General features: G+C 43.6%; 1 protein-coding gene across 35 annotated transcripts in view; it reads right to left on the bottom strand.

The window, feature by feature from the left end:
- The window catches only part of IKZF1 (IKAROS family zinc finger 1), a 97,066-nt gene that overhangs the window by 61,282 nt on the left and 13,438 nt on the right, over positions 1 to 22,346 (bottom strand). For 26 of the 35 annotated variants that reach the window (XM_044778192.2, XM_044778195.2, XM_070500208.1 and 23 more), the window contains exons 2-3: positions 20,749 to 20,802; positions 13,154 to 13,273 (exon numbers count right to left, since the gene is read on the bottom strand). In XM_044778192.2, the coding sequence (XP_044634127.2) occupies positions 13,154 to 13,273; positions 20,749 to 20,788 (160 nt within the window). In that variant the 5' untranslated portion in view covers positions 20,789 to 20,802. Of the gene's footprint in view, positions 1 to 13,120; positions 13,274 to 20,748; positions 20,803 to 22,346 lie in introns of all 35 variants that reach the window. The other 9 variants (XM_070499072.1, XM_044778193.2, XM_070499509.1 and 6 more) reach the window with 1 other exon arrangement.

Genomic DNA, 22,346 nt, shown 5'->3' on the forward strand with positions numbered 1-22,346 from the left:
ACATAATGACATACTCCTCTACAGAACTCTACGTGTGTCCCATCCAACAGGAAGCCCCTAGCCACAGGTGGCTTCTGAGCGCTTGAAATGTGGCCAGTCCGAACTGGGATGTGCTGTAAGCATAAAACACGCTAGATTTCAAAGACTCCGTACAAAGAAAAGAGAGAAATAGTCATTAACGATTGTTTATAGTGAGCACATGTTTAAATAACAATATTTTGGGTATACTGAGTTAAATAAAATATATTAAAATTAATTCCACCTGCACCATTTTTCTTTTTTAATGTGGCTACTAGAAAATTAAGAATTACTTGTGCAGTTCTCATTATATTTTCATTGGCCAGTACTACCCTAGAACATTTGATTCTCATATTTCACAAATGTGTTCCAGAAACGCTGGTTATCGTTCATCTATGAAACCCCTGTCCCCGAACAAGGCCTGTTCAAGGTTGCCATGTCTCATAAGGCATAGGCGGGGCTGCCTGACTAGGACCTGATTGGAAAGACCCAACGCCTAACACTTGAGAGCGCGCGTGTGTGGGGTGCATGCACAGAGCAGGCTGCTTTTAAGGGTAAGTCTTTAGGAGACACTCCATCACTAATGAAAGATAGTTATCGAAATAAGAAAACCAAACAAATGAACAAACGCAAATCCCTAACGGATTTTTTAACACCCACAGCTACAAAGTCAAATATAAAAATCAGTATTGAGGGGCCGGCCTGGTGGCACAGCGGTTAAGTGCACATGTTCTGCTTTGGTGGCCTGGGGTTTGCCAGTTTGGATCCCGGGAACGGACGTGGCACCACACGACAAGCCACGCTGTGGTAGGCGTCCCACATATGAAGTAGAGAAAGATTGGCACAGATGTTAGCTCAGGGCCAGTCTTGCTCAGCAAAAAGAGGAGGATTGGCAGCAGATGTTAGCTCAGGGCTAATCATCTTCTTCAAAAAAAAACCAGTATTGAGACCATAGATTGGTAATAATAGTATTATTTTTAAATTGTGAGTAAATGTAGTGTTTATGATGGCAAAATAACTCTTACCTTTTTGGGATTAAAACCACTTCACTTAAAACCACAGGATTTTCTACTGAACACGAATTTCACCAAAGACTGCCTCAACTGTAATGCTAAGATTAAATAAGTGGTAGCCACACCACATAATAGTTAATTGTCTTCATTTAACATTATGGTGGGAGCAGAAGCCGACGGACGTGCTCTGGGGCACTGGACAGTCATATTTTTACAGTTACTGTGTTCAACTAGAGGGTATAGCAATGCTGCAAAAGCAGGAAAATTCTGCCTGACTCCAATAATAATAATAAAAATAATCATATAGCTGGCTGCAGGGCTATAATAAGAGTCCTTTTCTCATTTCAGCAGGATTTCACCTCTAGTGTGACCATCCTTCATTCTGAAAAAGAGAATGGCTGTGTTTGCCATGCACCAGGTAACTGCAGCCAGGACCCCGGGTTGGGTGGGGGGCCTTCCATCAATCACACCCTGCCGCGTGGGGAAAGACACCGGATGTTCAGGCTTCACCAGAATCCTGCCCGGGTGATTTCAGTGGAAATCGACAGCCTGCAGCCACATCCCCTGCAGGGGAAGTACTCTCCTGGCAGGCAGCCTTGCACAGACACACCCAAGACCCGCTGCTCAGAGATCCCCAGGGCTGAACTCCCTCCTGAAAGTGGGGCACGCAACGGCCCTCCGGTTAATCCAGCGCAGCGAGTCTCAGACGCTTTGAAGCAGGACCGTGGAAGAGCCTCGCCAGTCCCTCCACAGTCGAGTTAGCTCTCGGTGGTTCCCCGAGCCCCTGGCCTATTCCTACGCCCTTGCTGAGAAAGAGTCCTAATGAAGCCACCACGTACACGGGAACAACTGAAGAGGTCACCTCCTAATTTGTACACACATCTCAGGGTTATATTTAATCCAAGGAACTTAACAAAAAACTTATTTTGAGAAGACCAAGTTCAATGCCATGTTTTGAAGGATATTGTGAGGCTAATGCCTTCCTGGAAAAATCATGGTAATTTAGTAACATATTAATGCAATGCAGACAAGTGTCACTTTGCATTTGAAAGTTCTTCAAACCAAAATAATAGCAATAGTAATAACAATAACATGTCATCAATAAGACAGAATCTTTTTCTAATCACACACCCTCAGCAACAAAACCAACATGCTAGAGAAGCATTCTATTTACTAACACAGAGTCTAGTTGGCCTGACGTTTCCAGTTTGTGATATCCACAGCAGAGTCACTGGGAATCAACACTTTTGCTGGACAAACTATCATTACCCCTTACTGTCCATGGTCTTCCCAACAGACTCACTCTTCCATAACACCCCCTCCGTAAAACATGCACACCCACACCCACACAGCTATCCACAGAATAATTCCTGCTTTCAAATTTCATTGTAGCTGTCAAGACATTAAACTTTTATTTAAGCCTGTGATGTGCAGGTAAATCAGCTCTCAAAAAAAAAAACCGGCCTAATTTGTAGCATTTGCTGAATTTTGTGGTGTATATTCTTCCACCTGTGCTTGGCTTCAAGCTGCCAACAGTTGAACAAGAGCCTGGCAGCTTTTCTGAATCTTTAACAGTTGGCCGATTCCCACTGGCTCCAGCACACCATGAACTTAAACACAATTTTTGAGTTCCCTATAAGTTTCTGTTATCTCCCAAATCCTAACAGGCAAAGGGTTTAAAATTTTGAGCAGATCTGCGGTAATGTGTGAACTGCAGTTCCTGCTAAGACCTTGAAGAACCTGGGCTTATCTGGTGGGGACAGTGGCCCGGCCTCAACCACGCGCCCAAGCTGTGGAAGCCAGCAAGGCGGCTTCCTGGGGCGGCCAGCTCCACCAAGCAAGTGTTTTCAGCGAATTGAACTGGTTCTGTGGAAACTTTACAGGGCAATGGGTAAGGGCTCCGCTTTGCTTCAACCTTTCTACTTTTGCATAAAAGGAGGGGAAGCTTTTTTTTCTGGGTTATATTTACACTTCCCAAATCAGACAATGTCCTAACCAGATAGGAGGACAGGTGGCAACCACAGCTCAAAACCTTTTTTTTTTTTTCCATTTCTTTCTGAAACCCCATGTAGAAGGAAAGTTAACGAAATGTCGGTTGGTTGTTTTATACACAGAGCTAAGTATTCTTTCAACACAGAGGGAACAAAGCAGAAAATAAAATTGGGACCAAAAACCTAGAACAGAAAATACTTTTTATCTATCCACTATGATAGATAATCTATCTTTATTTCCCTCAGTGAACCAATTAAGTTCAATGTGATCTTGAATTTAAGCTGTCAGAATAAAATGAAGGTAAGATAAACATTGGTTTCATTTGGAAAAATAAGCAACTTTTCAAAGTTAAATGCACCTTTGGAGACATGAAGTAAAAACTGGAAGCATGGTTGGAAATGCCAATATTGGAGTTTTTCAACCTTTTCTGCCCCAGTTTTTCTACAGGTTTTCCTTTTCTTTTTAATTCATATGTCAGCTTGTGGAACACTACTGATTATCTTAAAATATCTTAAATAATCAGACACAAATTGCCCCTCTGAATGTGCATAGCTCTTGTGAGTGGGATGGACTGAACATGTGAGGACAAAGGTGTTCAGGTTATATGGTGGCGCTCCATCGGGGCTCTCAGCTGGGAGATACGTGGAGACCTTGGGGGTGTCATGATGACCGGGGAGAGGAGTGACATGGTGGTTGAACATCCCCCAATGGGAGGGGCAGTGTCAGCCAATAAAGGCTTCTCCCAGCAAATACTCATTGTGCCCATTGAGGAACAGTGACCTCAAATAATCCACATGATGAAGACTTAAATTCAGATGTAGCCTTAAATTCCTCCCTCTCAACTTGAAGTTCTCTCTACTGTCCTACCAGCTCTCCATCTGAGAAAGTAACACCACTACTCCATTCATTCATTCAGTCCGCATGTGCTGGACACCTACTGGATGCTGGCAACACCAGATGCTGGGATACAGCAGTGAGAAAATCCCAGAGGAGTGCCTTCTATGTGAGTGGGGAGAGGTGCTGTAAAGAGAAACGCAGCAGGCTAAGGATGGAGAGGATGGCACCGCGATTTTAGATCATGTGGTCAAGGATGGCCCCTCTGTATGGCCTTCTGAATGAAGACTGAATGCAAGGAGGGACAGGGCCATGAGGACACGTGGGGGACATATTCAGGCCAGAACATGGCCAAGACAGAGCCCCAAACCCAGCTCCTGCATGGCTGATCCTGCCTCCCCTGGAACTCCACTGTTATATTTTATATTTTAAATATAATATATATAAATATATTTATATTTAAATATATTTTTAATATTTTAATATTTTAATATGCTGTTATATTTTAATCCTTTCTCTTCACTAGCTCCTTCCTTTGCACTTTAAACACACTTAAATATTCTCCTCTTCCAAAGATCAACCTGAAAATCCTCCCCTGATCACACTGCCCTCAATCTGCCTCCTTCTCTCCTTCCTGTCATCTCCAATGTCTCTATTCGCCCCACCTCGCTGCCTTCCTAGGCCTCCGCCCACTCACATCCCCTTCTGCTTGTGACTTGGGCCTCCACCGCTGTGAAGCTACTTTTGGGAAATTCATTGCCGATCTCCCAAAGGCCCCCTTCTCCAGCACCATACTGCTTCCCCTTTCAATGTCTTGCGTTTGTTAAAATCTCTTTTCTGGTGGCTTCTATGCCATATTTCCTTCAAGAAATTTTACCTGAATCAAACAACTCACTGTCTGCTTCCTTCCTTGCTTCCTCTTCTAGACAATTACATGCATTTATTCCTCAAGGCCCTTGGTGCTCCACTGTCCGTCCCGCCCACATCATCACACAGCTAGAACTAGCTATCTCGACCTCTTATGCGTCCTGCCTTCCGGACAGCTCCTTGGCTACCAACTGTCAATGGATTTCAAGTTAATCCCAACTCTTTATATATTCCCATTTTATCGAATCACCAAGGTGGAAGGTGCAGCCATGGCACTCACGTGCCCACAGTGAATAAGTGGACGAATGCCGTGGACACTACAGGGAACATCTCCACACCTTGTCTCCTCTCCGGCCGCACCCTCCAGGCTCAGCTCAGATCATTTCTCCCTGTTAAGTGTCACCAGAGTGATCTTTCCAGCGCACCGATCTGAAAGGGTCATTCCCCAGGTGAAACATGTTGAGGGATCCCCTCGGAACACCAGTCCTCACTCCCAGAGCAAACCGCTGTGGCCCTTTCATACCTCTGTCCCTTTGCCCACCTCTTCCTGTCCACCGTCCACCCACCCACCACTCTTCTCCTAAAGTCAAATATGGCTCACCTTTCACGCCCCTGCCCAAGCCTTGACTCTGTAAATCTTTCCCAATCCTCTTCCCAGTCCAGCTAGGCACAGTTCCACCTTTTCTACATTCTTGAAAAAAAACTCCACGAAGTTCCTGTGAGTGAGGTCTGCTGTGCATCACTGTTATTTGGCCATTAGTTTCAAAGCTTTAGCTGCTAAGGTCTTAGAGGCGGCCACTGCATCAGTCCGGCACAGTGAAGGTCTCGGTCAATATTACTGCTGTCGAATGGAATTTCCGAACTGCCTAAGAGTCAGAGAAACTCAAGTTTGAACACAGCACTAAGCTGGCATAAACAGTATCTGCACAAATCCTAAAGCGAACTCAGCAGGGGAAGCGAGGGGAGGGCGGGGGCCTTCAGCGATGGCTCTGCTTTGAGAACTTCTAGAACTCTGTGACCATCAACCTCCAAGTACAAGCAGGCAAAGACATACTGGCCCATATGTGACACAAGAGAACAAAGCAGTGTGACAGTCCATCGGTCCCATGCACACCCTTCTAATGAGTGTGCCTTCACCAGGGGTGGCAAAATGACACCTCTGCCCTCCAGTCCAGGCTAGCCTCTTCCTTGTGTCCCAGTCTTGGCAGCTGTAAAGACCTGACGTTTGCTCAGACTCTATGGGCCTTACCACACTGACCATGCACTGCTTTCTCTATATGCCTTATTTCTTAGGAATTTTAGGCTTTTTGTTAGGTCTGTGTATCAGCGCTTCTCCCTGAAGTTACCCGATAGGAGGTGTCATGGGCACATGTCCACCCAGTCTCCAAATCCCACAGAATTATCTTACAGCCAGCGCATCAGATGGAGATGATGATAACATCCATAGCAGCCACCATGGATGACTGTGCACCTTGTGACCCAACCGGTCAGTGCTTTCTGTACATTACCACTATGGGCAAGGCGATTCCCATCGCCGTGTAAGGATGGAAATAGCATGAAGCAACCTGCCAGGGCCAGCAAGCGAGAGAGCAGCAGAGCCAGGGGCAGAACATCCCTGCAGCACTCTTCCAGAGAGAGATGTTCCTCTAAGCCACCAACTGCAGTTTCTCGTCAACTACCACACAGGACACACAGACACACAGACGTACCACACATCCACATGCACACATTTACCACACACGCCACATAGAGACTCACCACACATATACACACATATATCATCCACGTCACACATACCACAGACATACTATGCATACACACAGACATGCCAAAGACACACACATACAAACACACCACACACACACCACATACACTACACACAGACACACCACACACACATGACATACCCCACACATTACACACACACACATACCCCCCAGTTTCAGTTTTTTCCAAGGATTCTTTTTTTTTTTTCCCTGCTTTATCTCCCCAAATCCCCCCGGGTACATAGTTGTATATCTTGGTTGCATGTCCTTCTAGCTGTGGCATGTGGGACCCCGCCTCAACGTGGCCTGACGAGCAGTGCCATGTCCGCGCCCAGGATCCGAACCGGTGATACCCTAGGCCACCGCAGCGGAGTGTGCTAACTTAACCACTCGGCCATGGGGCCGAGCCCCTTTCCAAGGAATATTCTTAAACCTGTGCTGCCCTGTTCCGCCTGTCTATTCCAAAACCTAGTACAAGATGGTACCTGATGCAGCACACAATTGCTTATTTTAATTTTAGTGTACCAATACCTCATGAGGTTCTGCAAAGATCATGATTTCCAAATGTTTAGCACTGACCTACAAAGTAGATGTAATAAAAAAAAAGTTTTACTTTTAAATGGGAAACAATGAACCCATCACATAACAGCCTCTCTCTTCAAAACCTGAAAGACTCAAAGGGTAGGCAAAATAATTTTTTTAACGCTATGTCTCATGTTTGGGAAATTCAGGAAAATCAGAGTCTTTCCAACTGTAATCATCTTGGTTTGGATGTGTCATAGTGACAATATCTGCTGTCTTCACGAGGCATTCCAAGATAAAGAAAGTAGATGTAAGAAGAAGAATATAGAATTTAAAAAATATGCCTCATCAAAACCATTGCACAATACTTTAGCTATGAAGAGGAGTAAAGAACTAAAATACAGAGGCGAACAAGAATCCAGATGAGATGCTTTTAGTTATTCCACAAAGGAAAATAAGAAAACAAAAACCAACACACCCAGCCACTTGAGGCTCAGCAGTTTTCTGCTTTGAGACTTCTTTCACAGAGCGCGTCCCATCTGAGCAGGCTTGATCTCAGCTGCAGCTAATGCTCAGATGCTGCTAGATAATATTTCTCCCTAGCTAAAATGGGGTTTATCGGTTCAGAAGAGATGCATTTCACAGATAAAAACAACTTCCTCTAACTGCTGATTAGATAAGCAGGCTTAGCATCCGTCCTCAAAGCCGGCTGCCCAATCTCCCATTAGACCAAAGCCCCCTGCTTTTTCTTTCCAGCATTTCTCCCCTCCCAGCCTCGGGAGAAGCAACACAGCCCACCGTCCATCTCTCAGGACTCTCTTGGTATTCTGCCAAAAACTTGGCAATGAAGGTGAGATTTGGCATCGGAATAACCAATTAAAAATATGTGAATCCTCTTACAGCTCCCTCAGTCCTTGAACTCAGGACTGAGTAATAAAAAGGAAAATTTTATCTTGAGTGAATGGATCAAAATAGAAAATCTACGCTTTTATGCACTTGATCTAATTTTCCCAGGATTCAAGGGGGAAAAAAATCCCAATTTTTTCAACTTTTTTTTCTTTCCATTTTTGCTGGTCAAACTATTCAAAGGGAAGGCCCCAAGCTGTGCTAATTCAGCTTCCAGAACACTGCCTCAGGAGTGCAGAGCCCTGGGCTCTAAACACCATGCTTTGAGGGGTAACCTAAAAGAAACCACGGGTGAAACGATGGTTATCACTTCCTCCCAACTCTGGGAGGAGGTCACATAGGTGAGCAGAGGCAAAAGCAGCACGTTCTAGGATGTAACGGGCAAGTAGAAATACGTGTTATCTCCCCATAAGCAAACTCACGCCAACCCGCCTCTGCAGAGTGTAAGTACCGCATAGTAACTCTGTAGAGTAAACCACTGCATAAAAGCTCATCCCAATTATCCGTTCACGGAGCCAAGCCATTTGCTAAGCCTTGTTCAACCCCACACATCAGTGTCCATTTTTTGACCTTCTCTGATTCAACCGCCCTCTAGGCTTGCGCAAATCACCTTTCCAGGTCAGCCCTACAGCATTACTGTGCCCTTGGGTCTTCCCCTTCATTCTACTCCAAGTACTGAGCGTGCCAGTTGTCTTTCCTGGGGATGGCCATCTCTAATCTTTCTATCTCTGGTCCTTCCCTCTCTCCTCTGCTCCAGCCTACCAAGCCTCCTTTCCCACCAGCCATCTGCGTCACAGGGGAGACGGCTTCCTCCTTCATTCACAGCTTGTCTTGTGTCTGGAACCAGCCAACCCACACCTCACTGCCTCCTCTCGTCCTGTCCTCTTGGGGTGGGAGGCACACGTCTGGGCGATATGCTCACTGACAGTGTTCCGGAGTCCAGGATCCCTGCTCAGTTTTAGGACATGGACACGCATCCAAGCAAAGGGAGCACATGGCAGCAATGGGGCAAAAATCCACGCTATAAAGAAGGAAGAAATGTAAGGAAGAAAACTGTTTTCAGGCTTTTTTTTTTAATACAAAATTCCTATCTGATCTTTAGACGCCAATCTTGACATAATTCCTACCGGAGCACTTTTAAGAGCCCCTGGTCAACAGTTGGCAGAAGAAATCTCGACCCGTTTTCCTCTTCTCTAGTGTGCGTGCCACGGATGACTGAGTGAATCTGGGGCTGCCTTAAGAGGTCATTGAGACACCCTCTGCTGTTAGCTGTTTCACACACAACCACTTCAGAGAGGTGAGATTTCTCTCATTTCTAAAGAGACCACTTCAGAAGAACCAGCTATCATTTCATTAAATAGACCGTTCTGATGAGAAAATCCCTCATTGTCAGAAAGTTCTCTTTTGCGTCTAACTTAAATTCTTCAAGCTGCACTTCAAGTCCTTGCTTCCTCTTACTCAGACCTAGAAGAAACCGGAGCCCAATAAGGGCTATAGCCTGGACTCGGCCTTATTTCTCTAACATCTGTTTTCCCGTATCATTTTTTTTTTTAATCCAGGAGACCATATTTCTACACAGTCTTATAGGTGTTCCTTCCACACTGGGTGAAGCTATGAGGTGGGAACCCACTCTTCTTCTCATCTGGGAATAACCCCCCATCAGTATAAACACCGCCGCCCCATCTTAGGGGGTTGACTTCTATCATTTCCCACCAATTTTTTCATTACTATGGTCTGCTCTTCTGGTTGAGATTAGATTTGTCAAACTGGTAATGAGAGCTCACAGCTTTTCAAAGGAATTCCTGTCTTTTTCTAAAATGGACACCCCAGTGCCCTCGTATTACCAAGTATCTGCCCACCTTTTCCCAGCTTTGGCCGCCCCCCATTCCTCCCTGCTATTTCAACAGTAGCAGCGAGCGCCCTGGACTGTAACTTGGGTCTGGCGGTGGCCAGCCCCTTATTCTCTTTTGGTCTTGCCCTGTTCTAACTAATTCCCCCCTTCTCTTCTTGGCTCTGGTTTAGGCTGCTTAGTCCTTGGACCAATTCTTTTTAATTAATAAATCCTGTTTCCATCCTTGGTGCTCCAAATGCTGCTATTCTCTTCCCCTCTTTCCAGGGAAGCTACGGCAGCTTCCTTTATCCTTCACTCTAACTCTAACAGCTCTGCTTTCCACAAGTTGCATCCTTGCTCTGCCTTTTACTGTCCTTTTTACTTTATGCCTTTGTTATTCTGTCTTCAGTAAAGCATATTTACATCTTTCATTTAACCCTCCAAGCCATTCTGTGAGACATGCTTGGTTACTTCTGCCACTTGAAAATGAGGAAACTGAGGCTCAGAGAGGGAAAATTTTGCTCAGAGGCAGCCAGCTGGGGGCGGGGCTTGGACGTGGCCTTTCCATCTCTAAGAGGCATCCACTCTGTAGCCTCTGGCGCTGCCACAGGGCCTTCTCCGCCCCTTCTGCACCTCCTGTCCTGCATCCCTCAGTGGCACTTCCTCTTCCTGCTTCACTACTCTGTGCAGGGAGGGGCTCCTTCTCGTTTCCTGTTGACGCTCCTTTGCTCTTCTGGCTTCTTCCCGTGGAGCTGATGAAATATGGCTTCAAATGTATTTCCTTTTCCTTCAACCTACCAAGTCTCTTATCTTTTTATATTGTCTCCTAATGCTATTTGAATACCTACTTTGCATAATGCTACATATTACAAATTACTTCAATAAGCAACCTATCACCACATACTAACGCTGGCTGATTCCCTTCAACAATTGTAAAGGATGGTTTCTAAAACTTCCTTGCCATGAGGGGGCGTTGATTACCTTGATGCCTCTTGCTACAATCTGCTCTCCTGGGATTCTCTCGCTCACCAACTCTTCCCCTCATACCTCTCACCTCTCATCTATGCTTTGACATTCTTTGGTTTCCCTACAGTGAGCAATTGCTCCTTTGGCATCCAGCCCCCCAGGTGAGCGTTCACTCTATGAAAAATAGTGTTTTGGCACCCACTTCAGATGGCTTTCTCTGCTGTGCATGTGGCTATGTCAGCTGCTAATTACAAACCGAGCAGAGGCTTTTCGGGTGTTTTAAATTTCACAACTCTGAAATTCAATTTCGATAAGCTTTATCCTAAAAGGAGAAGTAGAATGAATCGTGTCACACATGGAGAACAAGGGGACACTGGGAGGAGGCCACAGGAAACCACAGAGGAGCCCCAGCTCTGCAGCCACACCTGCTCAAGGTTCCTGCTGAGACCTAGAGTTCAAATCTCAACCAAGAGAACGCAGTCTGGAAGCCAGTCAGAAGACCCCACCAGAGGCCCGATGACCTCTCTCCCGGGGAACAACTTGAAGTTCATAAGGGGTGATATATTTAGAAGATCGTGATGGCATTTATAACAATGGTTTATTTACCTATACCAAGCGAACTGTGCGCTGTTCTTTACTCTCCAGGAATCAACCTGACTTTCAGTTCTCTAAAGGATGCCCATGGCGACTAAGGCTCGCAGGCTGCAGGGCAGCTGCCGGCATTTCAGGGAGAGCTCCCTGGTTTCTCTACAATGACCCCAAGTGTCCTAACTCTCATGTCTGGTGTCTCGGTTCATTAAATGCTTAGTGGATATGTATTTGTATAATTTCTTCTGCTTTTGGTCCCTGAGACCCTCTCTCTGTGTCCTGGGTAAATTATGAGCATCTGCTTATTGATGTGTAAAGTGCAGAGAACAGTACCTGACTCACTGGTTGCTTCAGGGACTAAACAATGAGACAACACAGGGTTGCCCCAACATTGGCCATTCATACGTTGCCTCTACAAATCTTTATCATATATACACACCATCATTAGCCGAATGCTTTTATTTAAATTTAACTTTTTAATTTATGTGAATGTGTTTTGAAAGGAACCTTTGTAGCAGTATGGTGATGATAAACCAGTATCACTTGCAATAAACAGAAGACAATCTTGAGAGTACACGCATCAACTGGAGTAAAGCATGCTCTTCTGTGCCTCAAGTTTGGGAAACCCTGAAATGATGTGTGCAGAACAGAGTGGAAGATCCACAAATGCTTCTCTTCCCATTTGCTCTCCCACAGATAGTAGGCATATTCTAACAGGGAAAAAGACTTCACAGATTTGTTTTCTTGGTTCATCCACATCAAACAGCTTTAGCCACTAACCTTGTCTGTTTAATTAACTGTATAGCTAAATTTTATAAAAAGAACCATTATACACAACATCTACTTGGTTTCTAAGACACAAGAAAACATACACAATATGTTTCTTAGTTATTACATCAGAATGTCCTGTAGAAAGAGAGCTGTGTGATTTTCATCGCCCTGAGAGCTTCACATACGTTGCCCTCCTTGGCTGTGGGGACTTATGCAGCCGATCCACATGTGGTCCATTCTACCTCATTTTGACCTGTGTACCCTTCACGATGTTGTTTTGTGCAAACAAGTGGCTCTCAATATCACAGTTCTTTTCTTTAAAAAAGAAAATAGGTATTCCAAGGAACTGTTGACTCATTATCTCATGAGAACGTAGCATAACGGAGTGAAAACTAGTCTCTGAGTCAGAGTTGAGTCTAATTCTGACTCTGCTATTTGACTTTGGTTAATTCACTGAACACCTCTGGGGCTCTGTTTTCTTATAATAAAAAGGGTGGGCTAGGTTTTCTAAAGATGAACCGTGGCATATGTAAGTTAACCAGGAGAGAGATTGACAATACTTCCATACTCACCTCTTTATGGGAAAGGTTTGTAAATGTACGCTAACTGAGATCATCTAGATTTATTTTTAACATTTAAAAATTTGTATTTATCAAATTTTCTATTTTCAGTTAAATTTGACATTTAAGAAATACAGATGAGAGAGATGACATAAAATGGCCAGATTTGGCTCCTTCTAATGCAAAGTTCTAAAAACAAATAGCCTTATTACCATAACACATAAAATGCATAACTTTCATTATCTACAATCCATAAAATTGGATATTCCTACAGCACACTGAGGACACAGGATAATGCTAGTAATGTGCCCCCCGTGGTGGGGGTGCTCCTCAACTCTGCCATTTTGCTGTGCATGTGGGTCTCATGGACACGTTGACCTGCTGGTTGAGGGGATGCAACAGATAAAACAACTCATGTCACCTAATCACCGTCTCTGGAAGAATATAAAGATACAAAAGTTTTATAGGAATAGAGCATGTGATAACCTGCTAACAGGATGCTGGGCTGACCCAACTCACCCACTCCTCTCTCACTCTTGGAGTTCTGCTGTCCTCCAGACGTGGTGGAAAGGTCTTCAGGGACAGGCATGGGTTCATCACCATCATCTGGAGTGTCACTTACAGGAGGGCTTTCCTTCCCTGAGGAGACAAGTAGGAGCTTGAGTTTGGGGGGGCATACTCACCAAGGACAGACCAGAGGGGAGGCCCCAAGTGCCTGGGCCTCATCTTGGCTTGCCTTAAGAGGACAGCTTGAGGGGAAAGTTACTGGACTGAGCTAATGCTTCTCTGTGGGGATTAAAATCTACTTTACTTTTTATAAAAGAATATCATTGCCACACCAAAAAATGAGAGAACATAGATGAGCAAAAGGGAAAAACAATTAAAATCACCTAGAGATTATCACTATTAAAACTATGGTGTATTCTTGTGTGTGTATGTGTACACACAATATATATGTTTATATATCATAGATAATATGTGGTGATATATTTTATCAAAATAAACTAGTTTTTAGACATGCTCATGAACAATTTTCCATGCCAGTGAGACCATACTTCCACAACTTTATTTACAATGTCTGTGTAATACTCCATTGCATGGGTATACTAGGATTTATGTAAATCCTTTTTCTACTTTTGAACTTATATTGTTTTCAATGTTTTATATTATTAATAAAAAAATGTAGTGAACATCCTGATGGCCAATCTTTGCACATGTTCTCAATAATCACCTTAAGATAAATCTCCAGAAGTTTTATGCCTGGGTCAAAAGGCATCTACATTTTAAAACTCTTCATGTGTTATGCCAAATTTTCCCCTGTAAAATCATTCCAATTTACTCTCCTCTAAGCGTGCTTCGCCACACCCTCATATTAGTGTTTTAGGGTCACCAGACTGCGGTCCCTGCTCAGAGCTACACATTCTGGGTCTCTTCACCTTCTTTTCAAGGCTCAGGGAATACTCTGGCAGCTGCCTAATTTGATTCAAGTTGGTGGGCATGGAAAGCTTGGGAGGAGAACGAATGGGGAATCCTTTGCCTCCCAGGAACATGACTCCCCTGCACATGCACAGAAAGTCTGCCAACGCGAATTCTTGTCTCTGAAATATGAAAATAAAACATAACCCACACGACTACCAAAAAATAGGATTTACCAAATGAAATAGGGTTTTACAAGATGCCTATATCTATTTTGACTGAATTAGAATTAAGTTTCACCAGAGGGTCCAGCAGTGGGGAACTCTCTCTCTCACTCCCAGGAGTCCAACACTGGGAAGCCATGACTGTTAGAAAATGATCTTTTTCTTTTGAAACTGAAACTCCTGTATCTTCTAACCTTCTAGATGTAACTTGAAATTGAGTTAGGGGACAACACAAACCACACTCAAGAAACAGCCGGTGAGGTCCTAAATTGATTTAAAATAACCCATGTGAGCTGCTGCAGAAGACCAGTCGGGATTAAGATTCTAAAGGGAGGTTACCAGAAAATCAGCAGCCTGGGATTGCCTATTCGCTGGCTGGGCTGGCAACTTATCTTCCAGTTTAGCGGTAATTACCACCATTGGGGTATTTTCACAAAGAATGCTATTGGGCATATTTGGATAGCTAACACGAGATGAAGAGTTAAAGATGGGGCAGGATTAGAAGAATTTCCTGAGGGAAAACAGAAGGCCAGAGAGAAATTGATTGAAGTGCCCGGGTTACACTAAAGCCTTGTAAATGTGCACTACATCAGGAATATTTTCACTGCCCTAAACAGAAGACTTTAAAAGTAACAATAGCAAAATGTCTTAGTGTTAGTTTTCTCTGATTTCATAAGCGGGGAAAAGCTCTGATTAGGAGAATGCAAGGAGTCCCTGACCCACTGACAGCTCTCTTTTCCTCACGACTGCCTAGAACGAAGGCCTTCAAACCTGAAGGACTTCAGGGATGTGGTCAGAGGAATCTCTTTTCTTTTTTTTGGTAAGAATAATCTTACGCGGAACTTCAACAGATAAAACCAGTCTTCCATGTAAAGTGGGGACACTGCAGGGTGGGGACACAGGAAGATCAGAGACCCAGCCCCCTGCCTTCTCAAAGACCCCCTGAAGAACCTCCCCAGAACTCACAGCAGAGACCTCTGGCCTAACAAACTGACCCAATGATTGAATGTGCAGAGTGTGGTGGCGTGTGTGTGTCGGTGATTAACCAGCTGTCGTTATCATGGGGTGGGAGGTTGAGAAATTAAACTTTATGAACATATTTTCCTATTAAGATTTTCCTATTAAGATCTCCCTGTGATAACTTCGGCGTACTCCACGATGGTCTGGGACAGGCTGAGTATCAGGGCACACTGGAACCAAGGGAGGATCACGAAGAATCAGGACTTATCTGATGAGGGAATATTGTCTTTCTGCTCAATTCATGCTAAAATATGTCCAAATAACTCTTGATTACTTTTTCAAAAAAATTAACTGGTCTGTTTATTAGGGAACAAGACCAACTATAAATTGTTGAGGATGCCTGGAATAATAGACGTGCTTCTTAAGAATTCTATCAGTCTGGTCTGGCTTCTGCCCTGAACTAAGTGCCAGCTCTCCAGTGTCCCTAATCTTGTATCTCAGTACTTTTATTCTTTTCTACCTGGGGGAGAGAAAGGAATGATGAAAACAGTAGGGATCACGAGTCTAAAACGGCGTGGGTCAGACTAATCAATAGGAGCTCCTTATGCAGAAGCAACACACAGAGAGAAGAGAATAAAAAATCAGCTTCAGCATGTGCAGCGGCGTCTAGTAGAAAGTCAGAACTGGAAGAGAGCAGAGTTAGATATATTCATGTGCCCTCCAAGAGCTCTGCTGTAATTCAACCTTGCCTCGCCTTCACTCAGTGATAGTTTTTAAGAGGTCATCTGATTTGCCTAAAAGCCCCTAAAGTTAGAGTAGTGGCTGCTGAGACATTAATCGCTCGCAGGAGCCTTACTCAGTGACCCCTGGATTCTTCCAGTGCTGGAGATATTTCCACAACGAACATTTACCACTTCGAGAAAACCTTCATGTTAGGCAAAATATTTTTATGGGTTGATTTTAAACAAATTTTCCCAGCTAACCATTTAAAATGCAAAACCATAGAAATATTATAAAAAAATAAAATTATTAAATCAAGTCAACACATCTCAAATATTAACACACTATGACTTGAAGCCAGTTGACCTGGGATATAGTTCTGGTTTAACCAATTGTAGGACTGACAGGAATGTGGAATAAGTCCTCTGTAAGACTCTTTTCTCGACAGTAAGATGAGGCTAAAACCATGATTTTGGCCTCACTCACAGGGTTGTTGTAAAGATAAAACAACAATAACGTGTATGAATGCTAATACGCTAAACGAGCTCATGAGATTACTTTATAAACTGTAAAACACTGTAGAAACATATGGGATGTGTAGCACCAAGTGTCCATATTTTCCCTAAATTCATGTATCATGACACTCAAGGCACAGACGTGTAGACAGCCAGAAATCAAGTATTTAAACAGAACAATTTAGGAGGCGCAATACGATTTCACTTGTTTAGAAAAACGAAAGAAACTTCTTACCAATTTATATTTCATTTACCTACTGCCTATGTTTCAAATAAAGAATTACCTATGAGAAGATTTTTGGGCAAATTAGATGAGAAAATTGTACAATTAGCTTATCAACAGAAAGCAAATAATTTCTCAAGTAGATTATAATTTACCCAGCAAACTTCCGTGATCCCCTGTCTTCCAAATGCCTGAGTTTTTATTATATACAATTACCCAGGTGAACATAATTCCTGGGGGTAAATAAAGACTCAGAATATAGAATCTCAGCTCTATAGAACAGTGGAGAAGCTTGCACTCCAGGGTCCAAATTGGGCTGTGCATCCCAGTGCCATGTCTGGCTCCCTATGGGACTTCTGGTCAGTTACTGAAATTCTCTGAGTCTCAGCTCCGTGCAAATTGAAGATGGTACCTGTGTCTTCTTCACCGGGTGCTTATAAAGTTGAAATGAGAAAAACGCTTAGGGCAATGTATGGTAAATATAAAGCATTCAGTCAATGTGATTTACTATGATTAACTAGAGAGAAAATATTTCCATTGATACTTCAGTATAGATGAGCCTCATTTCCCTAAGCAGATTATATATGTCTACAGGGCATATTTCTTGTTTCTGTGTTACCACAAATATTATAAATATCATTAAGAAAACATCCAATGTAGCTTTAGGGTCGAAAGAGCCAGAAGATCCTTAAAGATAACTGGCTCAAGTCCCTCATTTTGCAGATGACATCACAATGGCCCAGGAGGCAAAGAAAACTATCTCAGGTCCCATAGCTGGGGACAGAGATGGGAGGCTGATACAGGTCTCTCAACTCCCACGGGCTGACTCTCCCCTTAGCAACCAAAACAGAAAATAATGCACATGCATGAAAAATATTTTGGAAAGCCTACCAAAGAAGAAGCAGAGAAAGAAAAAAAAAGAAAACCTTACCAAAAGAATGAATGAGATGTGCCCAAAAGGAAAGAATAGCTTGTTTTAGATAAACTTTCTTCCAAGCCTATTCAATACCATTGTCCAAACCCTGTGGACGTAAGTCGATAAACATTTACTGAGTGTCTACTATCCACAAGGTACTATTCACCATAAATAGTGGTCAGTCCACATTTAGGATAAATACCAGGGAAGAAAGAAGCAGGTGGTTTGCAGAAAAAAAAAAAGGCAGATATTAAGTATTTCTCTCCTTTTCAAGTGAGTATTTCATATGTATCAGGTTGACCCCTATGAAACTGCTGATACTGGAACATTCTTTACATAGGAAAGTGGCAATTGCAAAGTGTCCATCTTAGGGACACCTATTTTTTTCTTTCCTGTGGACAGCACTGAATAATTTTATAGGAAAAGAGGATGATTCAGTAGCATATTCCTCAGATGTCATATCAAGAATGTCAACTCCTGGTTGGCTAAATGTACATCCTTATTCCATAACTAACTGCCATTTCCCTTAACTTTAGAAATGAAAAAAAAAGTGATGTGGTTGGGTTTTAATTGGAGAAGCAACAAGAAGTAGAAAAGCATCCTTCAAATCTTTGGTGAAAATGGCACAACTCTTCAAATGTTCTATCAGTGGTGAGAATGCTTCAGGTAAAGTCCTATTAGTGTTTCAGAAGAAGCGTTTCCTTTGCTAAGTATAGACAAACTAAATTTCAAACCAAACCTTAAATGTTTTCAACCAAAGAAGAGTTTCCTTTTTCAGCCAGTCTTGTATCATGTGTCCTCCCTTTATTCTTGTCCCGAACCCCAGCTACCCTCCCCTTTAAACAGACAGCATCCAGAACAAGTGGAGTATTTAGCATAATGTTAAGGGCAAGATAAAGAGGAGAAGACAATCAGAAAAATTTGTTATTTTTGTTACCAAGATATGAGGTCAGAATATTCACCAACTGTTCCTCAGAGGAAATATTAGAGATGCCTCCTCAGCTAGGGCTTTCAGCTTTGGCTTTGGGACATCAGAGTGTAGACTCCAAACCGATCTGAGGGGTCGCCTCTTCTTTAAATGCCTCATGCAAAATGCCAATTTAGAAGCTATCCATGGTAACAAGAAACCACAAGCAACAAGGAGAAACAATGGAAGGGTCTCTTTTCACCTTTGGAATTTTTAACATCTCATGCTTTGACACTCTGATCACCTCCAGCCACAGTCCCAGGGGATGGGACTTGCTTCCCGGGGAAGGGCCACACATCTCCTTCAGAGCAGGCTTCTTCAGGCCAGCAGTGACCAGACCCCAGTTAAGCCAAATGAGAGGCTTCAAAGAGCCAAATGTTTTTTCATATAAATAGTATTTTTGTTGTTGTGTTGTTGTACTTCTGTTTAAGAAATAAAGTATGTGCTTAAGGGGAAGAAATTCAAATAGTGCCGAAAGGAAGATGAAAAGCAAAAGTCTCCCACCACTTCCTCCCTAATCCATCCCTTCCTTCTATCACTAAGCTTCCGAGAGGAGGTCCAGGTTAACAAACATCACCCCAGAACTTTCCTGAATGTATACGCAAGCATGTAGAAAGCGTGTGTGCATGTGTAATTTGTTTTCATGTTCAAGAATGGGATCACACTTTGCAGACCATCCTGAAGCATGCTTTCTTCACTTTCACATACATCTTGGACATACTTCCTTACTAGTATATTCATATCATCCTCACTTTTAAGAGCTGAATGAACAAGTGCGTGGATGTACCATATTTTTCAAATACTAGTACCAATGCTGCTGTGAGCATCTACTTGAATACTCTGAACACTTGGGAAAGGGCATCTCTAGGGTCAACTCATTCAGTACAGTTTTAGTTTATACAGATGTGCCAACCTCGCTGACCAGTTTCACTTCCATCACCTGTACATGAAGGGCCTAAATGCCACAACAGAAAAGGACAGTCTTGCTTGTTCTTTGCAGCCTGGAAAGTTTTAAGTCCCAACTTTCCAAATGAGAGGAGTAACTGGCATAAAGGAGGAGGACAAGGTCTGTGATTTGTAGCAGGTCTTCCTCTAGTTGGATGGGACTTATATCTCCTCTCCTGCACAGTTCTGGTGAGCAGCCACCAAGCAGGGCAGCAGCCACTCACTCGGTCCCAGTCTCCATCATGAGGGCTGACTTAGAGATGCAGAATTCAACAAAAACTTGGAAGCAAGTAGGGGCAGGTGGGCCAAGCCCAGAAGACAATGAAAGGCCATTCTTGCATAGAAGCCAACCTGGGATTGACCATGAGCCTGGGAGGCTTCAAAAGATAAAATACTCAAAACCCAAAGCCCATGGAGGCTGCTGCTGCTGCTGACACCTCTGGGTACAGGGCCAGGCAGAAGATGAGCTCTCTACACCTATGAATATGGGAGCTGTGTAGGCTTTGCTAGACTGGCTGGAGGTTCATCCTCCTCAGTATCACCCATTGGGACAGTCTGTGATCCATCCTTAGGATCATCTCCTGATACTTACTGTCTGCTTCCTGGGTCTCCTATGATGAGAAGAGCTATGTCCAATATGACTTGAATAAACATGGTGAAGGGGAGCAATGTTGCTGCACGCTTAACAAATATTCTGACTTGTGACCCTTAGCTATGTTTTTCAAGCTACTTCTTCTCTTTTTTCTCTCCCTGTCTCTCTTCCCGTCTCCCTCTCTCTTTCTCTCGTTCTCTCCCTTTCTCTTTCTCCCTCTACTTCTTTCCCATCCTCTTTCTCTCTCTGTCTCCCTCTCTCTCTCTCTCCCCCCTCCCTTTCCTCCCTCTTTTTTTCTCTCTTTTAAACTCATTATTGGCATGTGTTTGGGGTGTAGAGCAGATCAGTCATCATTTTCTCTCCATGAGTACCAACATATATTGAATCCTTTCCAAGTTGCTCTCAAGATTTAACAGTAAAAATAATTTTATCTTGGAGATTTTTCTGTTCAGTTTCTCAAATTGCGATAAACTCTAAGAGCTGACATTAAACACTAACATAAATTCCACCTTGGTCTTTCCTTTTGCAGAACAGCCCCTCTGCCTCCCCATGAGCACAACAAGCATCTTGACTTCTGGTCCCCAGTGGAGCAGTCCTCATGGACTCCCCCCATACACGTGTCTCACAAAGTCTCACCTGAAACTTGGGACATGTCTTGACCCTCATCAGCGTCCATTGTCCTCAGGTTATCTGAGAAAGAGAGGAAGGGATTTTAGTTTAAAGAAAAGTACTAATAAGATATGAGAGGGAGAGAAAGAGAGATAAAGAAGCCCTGTGTATTTAACAACAAGGTTATCTACTAAGAATAATGCATTTTCCTCCTCACATACTTGCTGGAGTATCGGACTGGCACAGACCTTGATCCTTTTAAAAACAGCATTACAAAGATTTATAAAAATATCATTACAAGCACAGGAGGACCAAATTTGTTATTTATTGTTAATTTCCTACTGCATAATAACCCAAAATGCAAACTGACTGCAACAAAATTAAGCAGAAAATTAAATGGCCCTGGGTCATTGTAGGCACAGAATTCATTCTCTTGGCTGATCCATAGTTATGTTCTTTCTAATTTACTGAGCATGCATCGATGAACCTTGAGTCAGCTTGGTGACACGCGTACAATCAGCAATCAAAAAACGAAGCAATTTGCTGAAGAATGTCTCATTTACCCAGGCAGGGCTGCATATCTGAGCAGCTACCGCACTCCCTCCATCAATAATGAATACACCTCCAGTCTGGCAGACGGGCAATGCGGGTGCTTCTGTCTCTGTCCCCCACTCGTTCAGGGGCCTTGCCTCAGACTTCACCAGCGCTGTTACACAGGGGAAGTGAAGCTCACGATGGCAGCAAAACAAGGCCGAGAGAACACCCAAACCTTCTTGTTTTGCTGACAGACGGCTGGCTCCTGAGATTGGTTTAAAAAGAGAAAACCATCTGGGAAGAGCTGCCTTTGGGAGGCAACAGTGAATATCTCGACGCCGCACTGCCAACCACGACAACAACTCGGAAAGGTCTCGCACCAGGCAGGCAGAAGGAAGGGTGTGTGCACTTCACACTTGGGATGCGGGCCTGCACCTTGTAAGCCTCAAGCCTCTATCAGTAGATGATATCTGGGAGCTCTGTAGATGAGAAATCTGTGACCTCAACAAAGTGTCCTCATTTATGCTATGCTGGAAAAACCTTCAGAGGGGATCCTTCTCTGACCAGCAAACTGAGTCTATTTGTTGAATCCAAATCAGGCCACTTTTTCCAGGGGTGGGGGGGGGGGGGGGGCGCCTCTATCTCTTCGGTTCAGATGTGTGGATCTGAGCTGTGAGGCTTGTTTTCAGCAGAGACCTGGACACTGATGGAGGGAACTTACCCGCTCCAGTTAGGCTGAAAACTGTGCAGGCAGAGGCCATATATATGTGTATATATAATAGCTTTTATGGTGCATATGGAATACATATTTTCAATTTAAGTAATATCAGTACTAGTCATGAAGAAGATATGAATGACCGTCACTCATTTTTTCTGGGTGGGAGGGGTTTTCATCTATTTCTGAAAGCCACTGAACTAGTCCTATTTGTGACATGAATTTCCAAGGCTGGTGTGTGGTTTAGGGGTACAGCCAGTGACCACAGAAGGGAAAAAGGCTCCCTGGCCCACATGTACTTCAGCCCCAAGATGGAGGGTCCACAAGCAAGTCAAAGCCAAACAAACCAGCCTCAGAAGCAAACACCAAACCAGCA

This window comes from Equus asinus, chromosome 1 (genome assembly GCF_041296235.1).
Source record: "Equus asinus isolate D_3611 breed Donkey chromosome 1, EquAss-T2T_v2, whole genome shotgun sequence".
Taxonomy (NCBI): domain Eukaryota; kingdom Metazoa; phylum Chordata; class Mammalia; order Perissodactyla; family Equidae; genus Equus; species Equus asinus.